At 42.3% G+C, this 14,821-nt stretch overlaps 1 protein-coding gene across 5 annotated transcripts in view; it reads right to left on the bottom strand.

The window, feature by feature from the left end:
• LOC147115720 (arf-GAP with coiled-coil, ANK repeat and PH domain-containing protein 2-like) overlaps window positions 1–14,821 on the bottom strand; it is a 146,158-nt gene that overhangs the window by 51,499 nt on the left and 79,838 nt on the right. For all 5 annotated transcript variants that reach the window (XM_085990211.1, XM_085990214.1, XM_085990213.1 and 2 more), the window contains exons 7-8: window positions 8,716–8,760; window positions 3,181–3,276 (exon numbers count right to left, since the gene is read on the bottom strand). In XM_085990211.1, coding sequence (XP_085846337.1) covers window positions 3,181–3,276; window positions 8,716–8,760 — 141 coding nt within the window. The remainder of the gene's footprint in view (window positions 1–3,180; window positions 3,277–8,715; window positions 8,761–14,821) is intronic.

Below are 14,821 nucleotides of genomic sequence, written 5' to 3'. Positions count from 1 at the left end.
AATTATATTTGTCCAGCAAGAAAAATTAAATAAAATCACAGTTTTCTCCTGCAATTCCTAAGTCCTCACTTTGCTCTGATCTCAACGTAGCCATCTGAGATCATACGGAATGCAGGAGATAAAATATTAACCCAAGAAAATCCAATACACCTGCAGTAGTTAACAGAGCAGCACTAGTAGAAACCTGTGAGTTAGTCTTCTGTTTACCCTGTCATTGAGGAAATTAGAAGTGCATCTTACAAGGGCATAGGAGAAAGCAAAAAATGGGAAGGGAGAATTTTTTGTTGCCAAAATTATTATGCAGAGACTAAATAATTACAACATATAGATTAAGCTGGGGAAAAGTGGCATGTCAGATAACACAATCCAATCCAATAAATATTGTATTATTTGCAATCCAATTTTAATGGTACTTGAGTCATTTGGCTGTTTCTTCAATGTGTTGCAAATCTCATTTGCAGTTTAGTTTGAATATTGCATGAACATGCAAAAGAAAAAGATTGCAACATCACATAACAGAAATAAACTATTTTAATGAGAAATACTACACTGTAAGTTACTATCATTTTTCAGAAGTAGATAATTCCAGAAACACTATTCTAAGAGTATGAGCATTCCCGCAGTGTCCTGGCCAATACTTAACCCTTCAATACCATCAAAACAGATTAGCTGGGCATTTACTTGATAGCAGTTTGCGGGGCCTCGTTATGGACAAATTGGCAGTCGTGTTTATTTACATGGGAAAAGTGATTACCATTCAAAAATTAATTTATTGGCGATGATGTCCTTTCGGCTGTCCTGAGCACATGAAAGACACTACATAAATGCAAGTTCTACATTTCTATAACGTACACTGATCATGGCCTGTAACAGTGATTAGGGATAAGCATTCGGAATTCAGTGCCTGGCACGTCAAATCTGAAACTAAATTGGAGATCATTACAAACCACAAAAACTTCACTGACAATCTCAAGTCAAAATGTTCAACACTCTGCCCCAAGTCAGATTGTTTAACTGTTTAACTAGGACACACTAGGCTAAAACAGTCAACAGTTATTGCATATTATATCATGGATTCATCCTGAAACAAAGCACAATACCAAGTCCAACAGCTTCCCAGCAGTTGTAAAGTGCAAACGTACAAGTAAGCAACGAAATACAATGTGAAAAGTTTGTATGTGTGAAAGGAAATAGAAACCTTCAAATTTATTTTGCACACCGGGAAGTCAGGATTTGGACCCAATCCACCATTTGTACAACCCTAACATAAGGGACTAAATGGTCTTTACAGTAGAACTGATCATTTACAGCTAGCTTCAAAATAATGCTATTCATTCACAGATTATAGAACATACTTGCTCTTCAACTTTTTAGTCCCAGTCTGACATGCAGCAAGAGCATTTTGAGTCACATTATAAAATGCATAATCACCTCTTTAAATACTGGACTGCAGTAGGATTTTTTTGTCAACTTCACTTACAAGCAGTGACATCACTACTGAATGAAACACCTGATACCAGTCAATGCAAACCAGATTAACTTCTCTTTTGCTCAGTACCACATGGGAATTACAATACTCATTGAAAAAAAAACTCAGTAAAAATCAATTAGAATGATTGGATACTGGAAATGCAAACAACTGACATTTTAATTTTTATTGCTAAAGAGTAATCTTTCCTCAAGTCAACAGCTCAATAGTTTCAGAAACTATCAACATTCTCAAATTTCAAAAATACCTACAGAAAAAAGGAAACTAATTGTAGTTTTTACATGATTCTACCATTATTTGTAATAACTGACTATAATGCCATCATAACTTGAGAAAACTGCATAAAAGTGGGTATCTTAGCTATTTACTTCTGTATACATAGTGTGCGTCATTTATAAAGCTATATAAGGCTAGAACATCAACAAATAATGTACTTCACTATTCTAATGATCTACCTACATCCAGTTGAGGCTGAACAATTGAACAATCATGGAAACCTGAGGGTTAATATGTATTCAATGAAGGCTAGACAGGTTGAAAACACACTGTTCTGGTGTGTTAACATTTGCATAACGAGCACTGAAACAGGAAGGCACTTCAAGCAATTTTAAAATAGGTATCAAAGATGGTTTTAATATGTTACTGAAGTTATCTTTTTCTCAAAAAGAGTGTGTTGAGCTTTGAAGTGGGCTCTATGTTGGCCTGGAATTTGCGGTTCGGATGACAGCAAACTGGCAGCGTTCACTGTCATTCCATCTTTGAACTGCTACTTCGGGATTTAGCGCATGCGCAGCCTAATGCAAAAATCCTGAAGTTGCGGTCGGTCATTCACTGCTGCGCTGTTAGGTAGATAGGGTAGATTGCTGGCATTAATTGTTCACATCACCTAGTTTTAGAGACAATCTCTTTACCTCCTGATCCTCCTCCTCAAAACTAATCTCTGAAGTCTTCGATCTCTTTCCGCTGCCCCCCCCCCCCACCCCCCCAACCACTTGGCACACGCTTTCCTTACATTACTTGTGAAGCACCTCGTGACATTATTTACATTAAAGACACTATATAAAAGCAAGCTTGATTCAATATTGCAGTATCTTAATTATTATTCAAAAACAGTAAACATATTAGACAGTATCTCTGATAAGAAAGTAGCATCAACCAAAGTTCAAATAAAATACCGAAAAATATCCAGGTAATTTAGCACAAACGAAAAGCATGGAAACACAGGACTGCTGTTCCTCACCTTAAACTGGATCTCTAAATGAAAAGACAAGCATTTTCAAAGTTCAATGATTTCATTTCAAAATCCAAATGTACTACAAATTTGACTTGCAGCAAACTGGGTCCTAATCTTTCAGCAACTGTGACAGACTTGACTTAGGTTTTTTTAAATACATATTAAATCAGAAAACCCTTCCTGAGGATTATAGTACTATAAAGAACTGAAAATTACCACATCCATCCATTGCATCAGTCCTAAAAATCAAACTTCTTATCCCCCTTGGCTTCCAATACCCTACTGCCAAAAATGTCATCACCCTCTAATAAAATTCTGTTTCCACTGCCTCCTGGGTAGTCTATTGTACACGATTGCCACCCTCTGAAGAATTTATATCTTAACTGTGAATTTTTCTTTCAAAATCCCAACCTTTCTAAGAATGCCTAAATTTATTGCACTGGTCTTGAAGTCTCACCTGTGCTCCTAACTCCTTCATATAAGGCTCCAGTTCCATAAAGAGGTCATATCCTTGATGAAAGAATGTAAGATGGGCATACATAAAGGACAACATCTGAAAGTGAAGAGACAAAAAAAAAAACTTAATTGTCAACACATTTTTACTTCATCTGACAAAACAATTACAACAATTTGGGAAGAAATTGTACAATCTATAGGGAGAAAAATTTGGTATCGCCCATTTTGGGGCGCTAATATCGGCTGGGCGCAAAGTTTAGTGCCTGGCGCTAATTATCGCCTCCGACTGCAAAATTCGCCTCTATCGCCCCTGGAGGTGATTTGAGCGCCAAATCAGGCGCTACACACCTCTCAAGGCACAAACGTTAGGGAGCGAGGCGCTACCTCAGAACGCTACCGAAGCTCATGCGATGCCAATTACCACAGAAGCCAGACTGGTGCCGTCCAGTTCTTAAAAAGAGGGGCCATCTTGCTGACCAGCCACACCCTGCTCATTGCAACCTTGAATCTCGGCCTGGAGAGACCTCGAAAGCAATTGTGTTGGAAGCACTAATGGATAGGCCCAGGGAAAGAGCTTGGTGCTTAGGAACCACAAAAGTGGTGCTGAAGGCCACAACTCCTTAGGACAGCATTAAAACCAAACATTTTGCTGACAAGAAAAGGCAGGAAGTGCCCGCCTTTAAATAGCACTCCCCCAGCCCCTTCCTGACTTGAAAACGTTTCCCATTACCTGTTGTTCCTAGCGGCAGGCACGAAGGCAGGGGGCGCAACTCAATATCCGGTCCGGGGCACTGCACACTTGACTGACGTCATGATCTGCAGGCGCAGGAGATCGTGGCGGCAGCGGTTAGCGCCGCCGCAAAACGACTGGTCAATTTCGTGAGCGGCGCTAAAATCGCCGCGCTCGGGTGCTAAGTACCTAGCTCCCCTGGAGGGGCTAACCAACTGAATTTTTCCCCCCATGGAATATAATGTAGGACAAATGGCCACTCAGATCTTTTTAGTTTTAGATATCTTTATTCAAAAAGTGAATGACTGATAATTACAAGACCACAAACTGATATTTTGACAGTTACTAAGAAAAATACACTGATATTTCACCCTACAAATGTCAGCCGCACATGTCATTGCAGCATCAATTTAAAGAAGTGTTCCCACACAAAGAACACCACTCAGAGATCGGGGCTTTCTGCTCAGCCGCTATGCCATCGGAAGGGAGGTGGGCAGACCCAGCATCCAGTGTAGAACAGCGTAAATGACAGGAAGAGCAGTGGCTGTGTTTCCCTCATTACTCTTTGATTTGATTTGAGGAGAGACAGGGTCGCAGCAGAACGTATTTTACGCCCCGTCAATCCTACATCTGACAGGGCATGGCTGGAAGCCTCGGCAAGTAAGAGTTTTAATTGTGTGCAAGATCTTCACAACTGAGTCATGTCTGGAGTGATTCTAATTAACTGATCTTTCACATTCCAGAAAGAACTGTTACAATATTACCAGTAGGCATATGAAAATAAAATACAAAAACAAAATACATCTTTAAAAACTTACGATAGACAGCATTTTTAACATTCTTTACCAAGCCATAATTTCCACTCCAACAGAGTATTTTCCTGCAAAAGTGTACACTTACATTTTTTTCATCCAAGGTAATATTTGGTTTTAAATGCTTATTTTAATCATTCAGAGTTAACTAAATAGATTTTGCCACAATGGTTGCAGATGGTTCTGGAACTTTGTGCATTCCAATTCTGACTTCACCCAGGTTCGAGACCTAATTAATTATTCAGAATTTGTGACATGCAATTTGCCAGTTACAGGAAGCTTGTACATTCAGGGGCAGGGATATCCAGTGCAGTGGCAGTCATTTAATAAGGCTGCTTTTTACAGGGTGAGAAGGTGGTAGACTACAAGAAAAGTGGTCGTGGGAGATTCTATAGTCAGGCGAACAGCTTGTTTTGCATTTTGTGACTGGGACTCGCACATTTATAGGAAGGGAAGGAGAGCAGCATGGTTCATGTTGGAACCATAGAAGTACATCGGAAATCTTGCAGAGGGAGTTTAAAGAGTGAGGCACTAGATGTAAAAAAAATCTCAATGGTGGTAATCACTTGTGTGCCACGCCTTGGACGGGTTAAGGCAAATAAAATCAATAATTTTCATTTATATAGTGCCTTTAATGTAGAAAAAAAGAGAGAATTTTAAATTGGAGGTGTTCGGAGACCAAGAGCCAATATAAGTCAGCAAGGACAGGGCTGATGATGGGTGAGCGATTCTTGGGGTGGGTTGGAATAAGGGTAGCATGAGTTTTGGATGAGCTCAGGTTCATGGGTGGGAGGATGAGAGGCCAGCTTCAGAACACTGGAATAGTCAAGCCTGGAGATAGCAAAAGTATGAATGAGGGGTTCACCAGCCCTGATGGGTTGAGGCAGGGCCAGAGATGGGCGATGTTAGAGGTGCTCTTTGTGATGCTGATGATATGGAGGGCAGAAGCTCAGCTCAGCGGCAAATAGGACGCCGAGGTTGCAAAAAGTCTTATTCAGCCTAAGACGGTGGACAAGGAGGGATATGGAATTGGTGGAGATGGAATGGGGTTTGTGGGGCGAGGGAGACCGAAGAGAATGGCTTCAGTCTTTCCACTGTTCAACTGGAGGAGATAATGGCTCAGTCAGGGCTATATGTCGGACATACAGGCTGACAATGCAGAGGCAGTGGAGGAGTCGAGAGAGGTGGTGGAGAGTTAGAGCTGGGTGTTGTCAGAGTACATGTGGAACCTGACGACATATTTGCGGATGATGTCGCCGAGGGGAAGTATGTAGAAAAATAGGAGGGTGGCAGAGGATCGTTCCTTGGGGGACGCCAGAGGCAACGGTGCTGGGGCAGGAGGAAGCGCCATTTCAGAAGAATTTCTGGCTACAACTGAATAGGTACAAAAGCAGTCCCACTCTGTTGGACAATGGAGAAGAGGTGCTGGAGGATCAGGTGGTTGACCATGTCAAAGGCTGCATAGAGGTCGAGAAGAAGGAGATAGTATTAGTGCGCCATGGTCTCATTCACAGAAATTTGCGACTTTGATTAGGATCATTTCAGTGCTTTGGCAGGGGCAGAAACATTATTGCAGATATTCAGATATGGAGTCACAGAAAAGATGGGCACAGATCTGGGAGGCGACAACATGTTCAAGGACTTTGGAAAAGAAAGGGAATTTGTAGATGGGGCAGTAGACTGCAAGGACAGAGGGGTCAAGGGTGTTTTTTTTTTTGTTTTTTTAAAAAGGGTGATGACGGTAGAAAAGGAGCGGGACAGTACCTCAGGAGAGAGAATAATGCCAGTTAACACGGGGCTAAGAAGGGAAGTTGGGAATGGTTCAGGAGAGCAGAAGGTAGGGCTCATGCACAAGATAAACCCGGAGTAGGCATGAGGGGAGATAGAAGAGAAACTAGAGAAAGATGTGGGTTCAAAGCTAGGGTGAGGGGACCTTACTTGGTAGGATGCAGCAGAAGCAGTTGAACGGATGGTCTCAATCTTAGTAATAAAGTCCATGCCTTAGACAGGTTAAGGAACCTTGCACTTATTTAAGGAGACGGTTGGTAGTGGAGAAAAGAAGCCGGGGGTTATCTTTGCAATACAGGATAATCCTGGAGTAGTGAGAAGACTTAAAGGACAGCAAGGCCCGACAGTGTGTCATGTGGTCCAGCCAGACATGGCAATGAATAGCTAAACCAGTTATGCAACAGATACGTTCGAGTCTGCACCCTTGGTCTTGAAGAAGCAAAGACGGGGGCTGTACAAACAGGATGGGAGAGCGTAAGGGATTTACTGGGGACAAAGGCATCAACGGCAGAGGTGAGGGATTAATTGAGCAGATCCAGAGGTGCAGAAGTATTGTGGAAAACGGAGGCCCAAAATCAAGATAGGCGAGAGTTTGAAAGTGCAGTTGTAAGTGACTTGGGAAACAGATTTTTTCCCCCAGGACAGACGCAGAAGGAACGGAGGTTAAAATGGAGAAAGAAGAGGCGAGTGGTGAAGTATACAAGGAAGTTCATATCAAGAAAAAGGTTAAGGGAGGACAGTGACTCAAAGGAGAGAAGGCAAAGTGAGTTGAGATGGAGATTGAAATCAGAGGATGAGGAGTCACTGGAAGAAGAAAGCAGCGAGGTTCTCTCAGGTGAGAAACTCAGGGTGGGTCTTGGTTGGCCAGTAGAGAACATGGAAAGGCAAGAGGAGTGGACCAAGGTGTGGTGCTCAAAGGAGGAGAAGGTGCCAGAGGAGTAGGGGACAGACCAAGGTGAGATTTGGTGATAAAGGCCACACCACAGCAGTTTGGGTGGGGCAGGGGTGGAAAGTAGAGGCAGTCGGTGGAAAGTATAAGCGATCAGTGAGGCTCCAATAAAGGGCAAGGTGTTGTCACTCAGGAAGCAAAGTTTCCAATCAAGGCTATGTCATCAATGCAATTATCCACAATAAGGTCATGGATGGCAAGGGCTTTGTTTGCAAGTGAGCGGATAGTCTGGAGGAAAATGCGGAGAGTGATGGAGATTGTTGATCCACTGTCAAGAGTCCAAGGGGTGTGTGGTGAGGGGGAAGGAGATCAGGAAGATCAACAAATGACTGCAGGGCTGGTGCAGGAGTTAAGGGTTCATATTATTAGCGTGACTTGTTGAGGATGGGAAGGCTATATTGAAACAATGGCCTTCACCTGAACCAGAACAGCATTAATGCCCTTGCGACAAGAGTAAATAGAGCAGTGGGGGCAGATTTAAATTTATCTGGCCGTAACATCTTAGAACAGACTGTAATACCATGTTACACAGAGAAGTCAGACCATTCCACAGCACGGTGGCATAGTGGTTAGCACTGTTGCCTCACAGCGCCAGGGACCCGGGTTCGAATCCGGCCTCGGGTGACTGTGTGGAGTTTGCACATTCTCCCCGTGTTTGCGGGTTACGGGGATAGGGTGGGGTATGTGTTGGTGTAGGGGTTACGGGGATCGGGTGGGATGTGTGTCGGTGCAGGCTCGATGGGCCGAATTGGCCTCTATCTGCACTGTGGGGTTTCTGTGAATCAAAGAGTTTAGGGGAATGCAAGTCTTCAGAAAACTTTTTTTTTTTTTTAATGCAATTGCAGTTTTCGTAATACAACTTCTATACTATATTGAAAGTATACTTAAACAATTAGTTTACAAAAAATGTAAGAACATTGTTATTTTACAAATCAGCTCTGAGATAATGATTAAAATTCCACTGCAGACATTAGTCTCATTATTATGCAAGAACTATTACCTACAATCCATAAATTTTGAACATGGCTCCTTTAACAGGTCAGCCTGCAAGTTTAAAAAAATTCTTATATTTTAATTCTTTTTAAAGTACAAAACAAATCAAACAAATTGTTCTGAACATAAATTTATCATGGCTACAAAAACATGCATATTAAATAATCAGGACTTGAAAGTGAAAACTGAGGCTATCTAAATAGGTTTAAAAATATTAAAAATTTAATCACCAATCAAACCACATTTAAGAGGAAAAAAGCTTACCGATTTTAAAATCTCAGATCTTCTCTTCGATTGAAGGACATTGATCTGGTAAGGAACAAAAATATCCTGGTACAAATATTGTATTAAAATCTTATGCATTAGTAGTTTATGCCATCTTTGTTGGCATATAGCTAGTAACATAAAGCAGCCCAAGCAGGAAGAAATACTCTAAAACTAGTTGCTCAAAATGTTTTACTCAAATTTAAAACACAAGAATGCCAAATATGAAATAAAGTTCCTTCATTATCCAATTTGAGACTAAACTGGCCAAATGTGATCTACACCTGAATTTCATAGAAACTTAGAAGATAGGAACAGGAGTAGATCATTCAGCCCCTCGAGCCTGCTCCGCCATTTAATGAGATCATGGCTGATCATCCAAATTCAGTACCCTGTCCCTGCTTTCTCCCGATATCCCTTGATCCCTTTAGCCTTAAGAAATATATCCAACTCCTCCTTGAATATATTTAATGAATTGGCCTCAACTGCCTTCTGTGGTAGAGAATTCCACAGGTTCACCACTCTCTGGGTAAAGAAATTCCTCATCAGTCCTAAATGGCTTACCCCTTATCCTTAGACTGTGACCCCTGGTTCTGGACTCCCCCGCTATCGGGACCATCCTTCTTGCATCCAGTCTGTCTAGTCCCATTAGAATTTTATATGTTTCAATGAGATCCCCGCTCAGTCTTCTAAACTCTAGCGAATATAAGCCTAATTGACCCAATCTCTCCTCATACATCATTCCTGCCATCCCAGGTATCAGTCTGGTGAATCTTCGCTGCACTCCCTCCATGGCAAGAACATCCTTCCTCAGATAAGGCAACCAAAACTGCACACAATACTCAAGGTGTGGTCTCACCAAGGCCCTGTACAACTGCAGCAAGACATCCTTGCTCCTGTACTCAAATCCTCTCGCTACGAAGGCCAACATACCATTTGCGTTCTTAACCGCCTGCTGCACCTGCATGCTTACCTTCAACGACTGGTGCACAAGGACACCCAGGTCTCGTTGCACTTCCCCTTTTCCCAATTGATTGCCGTTGATAATAATCTGCCTTCCTGTTTTTGCCACCGAAGTGGATAACCTCACATTTATCCACATTATACTGCATCTGCCCAATCACCCAACCTGTCCAAATCATACTGAGTTTCTCTGCAGCCTCCTCACAGCACACACGCCCACCCAGCTTTGTGTCATCTGCAAACTTGGGAGATATTACATCTAGTTCCCTCGTCTAGATCATTTATACAGGAAACTCTCGTTTAAACAGCACCTAAATATCCGGAATTCTCTCTTAACCGGCAAAATTCTCGCTCCGAAAACACCACCTCAATACCCAGCAATGTTGCCGAGTCAGTCTCCCGCGGTGGCCGAGTTAGTCAGTCAGTGGGGGTAGTTCTCCAAACTGCCACTACTCGGCTTCTTGGCGCGGTCGGAAGTCGGAACACCTCAAAACCCCTGTAACAGGAGTCGGATTCTCCCGCGCTGCCGGTAGTCTCTTCTGATCCGCCATTTTACACGGGTACTGTGCATCTCCCACACTGCTGGTAGTCATTGCATTGCATTATGGAAATCCCAAAAGTTGGTCCAAACAAAAAGGAAAAGAGTAGTGTTAACTTTAAAACAGAAAATCGACATATGCCAACGACTAGAAAAGGGGAGAGAAGCGTATCAACATTACGAATGAATTCAAAATCGGTTCGTCAACAATCTACGACATCAAATCGCAGAAGGATAAGCTGCTCAAGTTTTATTCAAGCTCGGAGACATCCAAGAGCGTAGAGAAACGGCATACGCTTCGTAAGCCTAAGCTTGAAGAGCTGGATGCCGTGCTGAGTGGTTTCCTCTTAAGCGTTCAGAGGGTGTTCCACTTTCCGGACCCATGCTAATCGAGAAAGCGAAGGATTTCTACGTAAAGATGGAGCTCACTGACATGTGTGCTTTCTCTGAGGGATGGCTAACATGCTTCAAGTTATGGCACGGGATACGCCGACTCTGTTTCCGGGGAGAAGAAATCAGCTGATCACGACACCGCAGAAGAATACTGCGATTATTTCAATCGGATTGTGCAGCAACATGATTTGTCGCCAGCAGATATACAAATGCCGATGAAACTGGCTTATTTTGGAGGTTTTTGCCAGAAACAACGCTTGCTGGGGCTAGTGAGGCTAATGCTTCAGGTTACAAGAAAAATAAAGATCGCGTAACCGTGCTAACGCTGGATCACACCGGGTTAAACTTCTCGTCATTGGGAAGTATAAAAATCCCCGCGCATTTAAAAATGTGAGGCACTTACCTGTTGAGTACAAAGCTCAAAGAAATGTTTGGATGGATAAGGAAATCTTTTCAAATTGGTTCCATCATATTTTGGTTCAGTCTGTGAGGGAACATTTCCGTAGAATAGGGAAACCTGAAGATAGCAAATGCATTTTATTGCTTGATAATTGTAGAGCTCATCCGCATGAATCCAAGTTGGTTTCGGGAAATATTTTCACCATTTATTTGCCACCAAATGTAACTTCTCTCATACAACCCATGGATCAGGGCGTTATCCAAAATCTGAAATGTCATTGCAAGAAAGACTTCCTACGTAAACTGATAAGCCAAGATGACAATATTCACGCATTTCAGAAGGAATACAATCTTAAAGATGCCATCTTTAATGCTGCATGTTCCTGAAACTTGGTGAAAGGTCACACTTCGAGACAAGCCTGGCGCAAATTGTGGCCTTCTGTAGTGTTTGCTGAAGGTTCTTCAGAGGAGGAATTTCATGGGTTCAATGTTCGTCCCAAGAGTACAATAATGGAAATGGCTGGCATGGTGAAAAATGTAGGCCCAGCAAACCCTCTACGTCACCTCAGTGAAAGTGATATTGAGCAGTGGGTTGATGCAGATAGAGAAGTTGCTGTTGTGCATATGCTAAGTGATGATGAAATAATTGAGAATGTTTTGAATCCAAAGAAAGAAAAGGAAAGTGAGATGGAAAGTGAAGAGGATGAGATTTCTGAAGAGAAGATGATTTCTTGGGCTAAAGCTGCAGAAGGATTTGCTTTATTCCTCAAATTTGCTGAAAGGCATCCTTGCTACTCTGCCCAAGAAGTTATGCACCTCCATATTCTGCATTCCTCCTTTCTACAGAAAAGGCAAGAGTCCACTAAGCAAGCAGACATCCAGGACATGTTTAGGAAAGCTTCCAAAAGAGTTGAAGCAGTGGAAGTGCCTGAAGAATCTGTTAAAGTGCATGATCCTGATGACCCAGCTGGCACGGGTATTCCTGATGAACCAGCTGACTTGGAATAAGTGTAGTCAACGACAGTACTGTATACTGTACTGTAGTTTAGAAGTTACTGTTAAGTAATTAAAGAGTTACGGATTACCCTCAACTGGCAGTACTGTACTTAATCAAGCATCTTCCACCATCCATTTAACAACATTCTGTAGGCGAGTACCCAATTACTGTATACTGCACATTTCTTGATTTTTTAAATTTTTCTTTGTTAAAAAAAGCCTCGGTAGATAACCCTCTCCGTCATCTGGAATTTTTGATCAACCGGCAACACGCCGGTCCCGTATACCAAAGAGTTTCCTGTATTGTGAATAGCTGGGGTGCTAGCACCGATCCCTGCGGTACCCCACTAGTCACTGCCTGCCACTCGGAAAAAGACCCGTTTATTCCAACTCTTTGCTTCCTGTCTGCCAACCAGTTCTCTATTCAAGTCAGTACCTTACCCCCAATCCCATGTGCTTTAACTTCACACGCCAATCTCTTATGCGGGACCTTATCGAAAGCCTTCTGAAATTCCAAATGCACCACATCCACTGGTTCTCCCTTATCTATTCTACCAATCACATTCTCAAAAACTTCCAGTAGATTAGTCAAGCATGATTTACCTTTTGTAAATCCATGTTGACTTTGTCCGATCCTGTCACTGTTTTCCAAGTGCTCTGCTATTACATCTTTTATAATGGACTCTAGCATTTTCCCCACTACCGATGTCAGGCTTACCGGTCTATAATTCCCCGTTTTCTCTCTACCACCTTTTTTAAATAGTGGGGTTACATTAGCTACCCTCCAATCCATGGGAACTGTTTGAGTCTGTAGAATTTTGGAAGATGACCAGCAATGAATCTACTATTTCTAGGGCCACTTCCTTAAGTACCCTAGGATGTAGATTATCAGGCCCTGGGGATTTATCAGCCTTCAATTTCCCCAACACCATTTCCCTACAAATACTGATTTCATTCAGTTCCTCCCTCTCATTAGACCCTATGTTCTCTGACATCTTTGGGAGGTTATCTGTGTCCTCCTTTGTGAAGACAGAACCAAAGTATGTATTTAATTGATCTGCCATTTCTTTGTTCCCCATTATAAATTCCCCCGATTCTGACTGCAAGGGGCCTACGCTTGACTTCACCAATCTTTTTCTCTTCACATATCTATAGAAGCTTTTAGTCAGTTTTTATGTTCCCTGAAAGCTTATGCTCATACTCTATTTCCCCCTCTTAATTATTCCCTTCGTCCTCCTTTGCTGAATCCCAATCCTCAGGTTTGCCGCTTTTTCTGGCCAATTTATATGTCCTCTCCTTGGATCTTATGCTATCCCTAATTTCCCTTGTTAGCCACAGTTGAGCCACCTTGTTTGTTTTATATTTATGCCAAACAGGGATAAACAAATTCTGTAGTTCATCCATGTGATCTTTAAATGTTTGCCATTGCCTATCCACAGTCAACCCTTTAAGTAACATTCCCCAAGCCTTCCTAGCCAACTCGTGCCTCATACCATCGTAGTTTCCTTTATTTAAATTCAGGACCCTAGTCTCTGAGTCAACTACTTCACACTCCATCTTAATGAAGAATTCAATCATATTATGATCGCTCCTCAAGGGGCCTCGCACAACAACATTGCTAATTAATTCTCTCTCATTACATAATACCCAGTCTAAGATGGCCTGATCTCTAGTTGGTTCCTCGACATATTGGTCCAGGAAACCATCCCGTATACATACTAGTAATTCCTCCTCCACAGTATTGTTACTTATTTGGTTAGCCCAATCTATATGTAGATTAAAGTCACCCATGATACCTGCTGTGCCCTTATTGCACACGTCTCAAATTTACCGTTTAATGCCATCCCCAACCTCAGCATTACTGTTTGGGGGTCTGTATACAACTCCCACTAATGTTTTCTGGCTCTTGGTATTTCTCAGCTCTACCCATACAGATTCCACATCATCAGAGCGAATATCCTTCCTTACTATTGTGTTAATCTCCTATTTAACCAGCAATGCCACCCCACCTCCTTTTCCTTTTTGCCTGTCCTTCCTGAATATTGAATACCCCTGGATGTTGAATTCCCAGCCTTGGTCACCCTGGAGCCATGTCTCCGTGATCCCAATTATATCATAGATGTAAGTGCAGCTAATTCATCCACCTTATTACGAAAGCTCCTCGCATTAAGACACAAAGCCTTCAGGATCTCCTCCTTGAATGCCTCCCACTGCTCTGACACTGATTTACCTTCAAGTAGCTGTTTCCAGTCCACTGTGGTTAAATGCTCTCTGAGCTTAGCAAAATTTGCTTTTCCCCCAATTTAGAATTTTTATTCCTGGTCTATCCTTGTCCTTTTCCATAACTACCTTAAATCTAACTGAATTATGGTCACTAGCACCAAAATGCTCCCCCACTGATACGCCTTCTACCTGCCCAGCTTCATTCCATAAAACTAAGTCCAGAACCACCCCCTCCCTTGTTGGGCTTGCTACATACTGGCTAAAAAAGTTCTCCTGGATGCAATTTAGGAATTCCGCACGCTCTATACCCTTCACACTAATTTTATCCCAGTTAATATTGGGGTAGTTGAAATCCCGTTACTGCCCTATAGTTTTTGCTCTTCTCGGAAATTTGTCTACATATTTGCTCTGCTATCTCCCTCTCACTGTTTGGGGGGTCTGTAGTACACTCCCAGCAGTGTGATCGCCCCTTTTTTGTTTTTCAATTCGACCCATATGGCCTCATTTGATGATCCCTCCAACATATCATCCCTCCTCACAGCTGTAATAGTTTCTTTAATCAATGCCACGACGACCCCCCCACCCCCTCCATTT

The sequence above is a fragment of the Somniosus microcephalus genome, chromosome 6 (genome assembly GCF_052327205.1).
Source record: "Somniosus microcephalus isolate GS21.2 chromosome 6, FLI_Smic_1.0, whole genome shotgun sequence".
NCBI lineage: Eukaryota > Metazoa > Chordata > Chondrichthyes > Squaliformes > Somniosidae > Somniosus > Somniosus microcephalus.
Note: the sequence above shows the minus strand (reverse complement) of the source record. Positions and strands in the feature narration are given on the sequence as shown.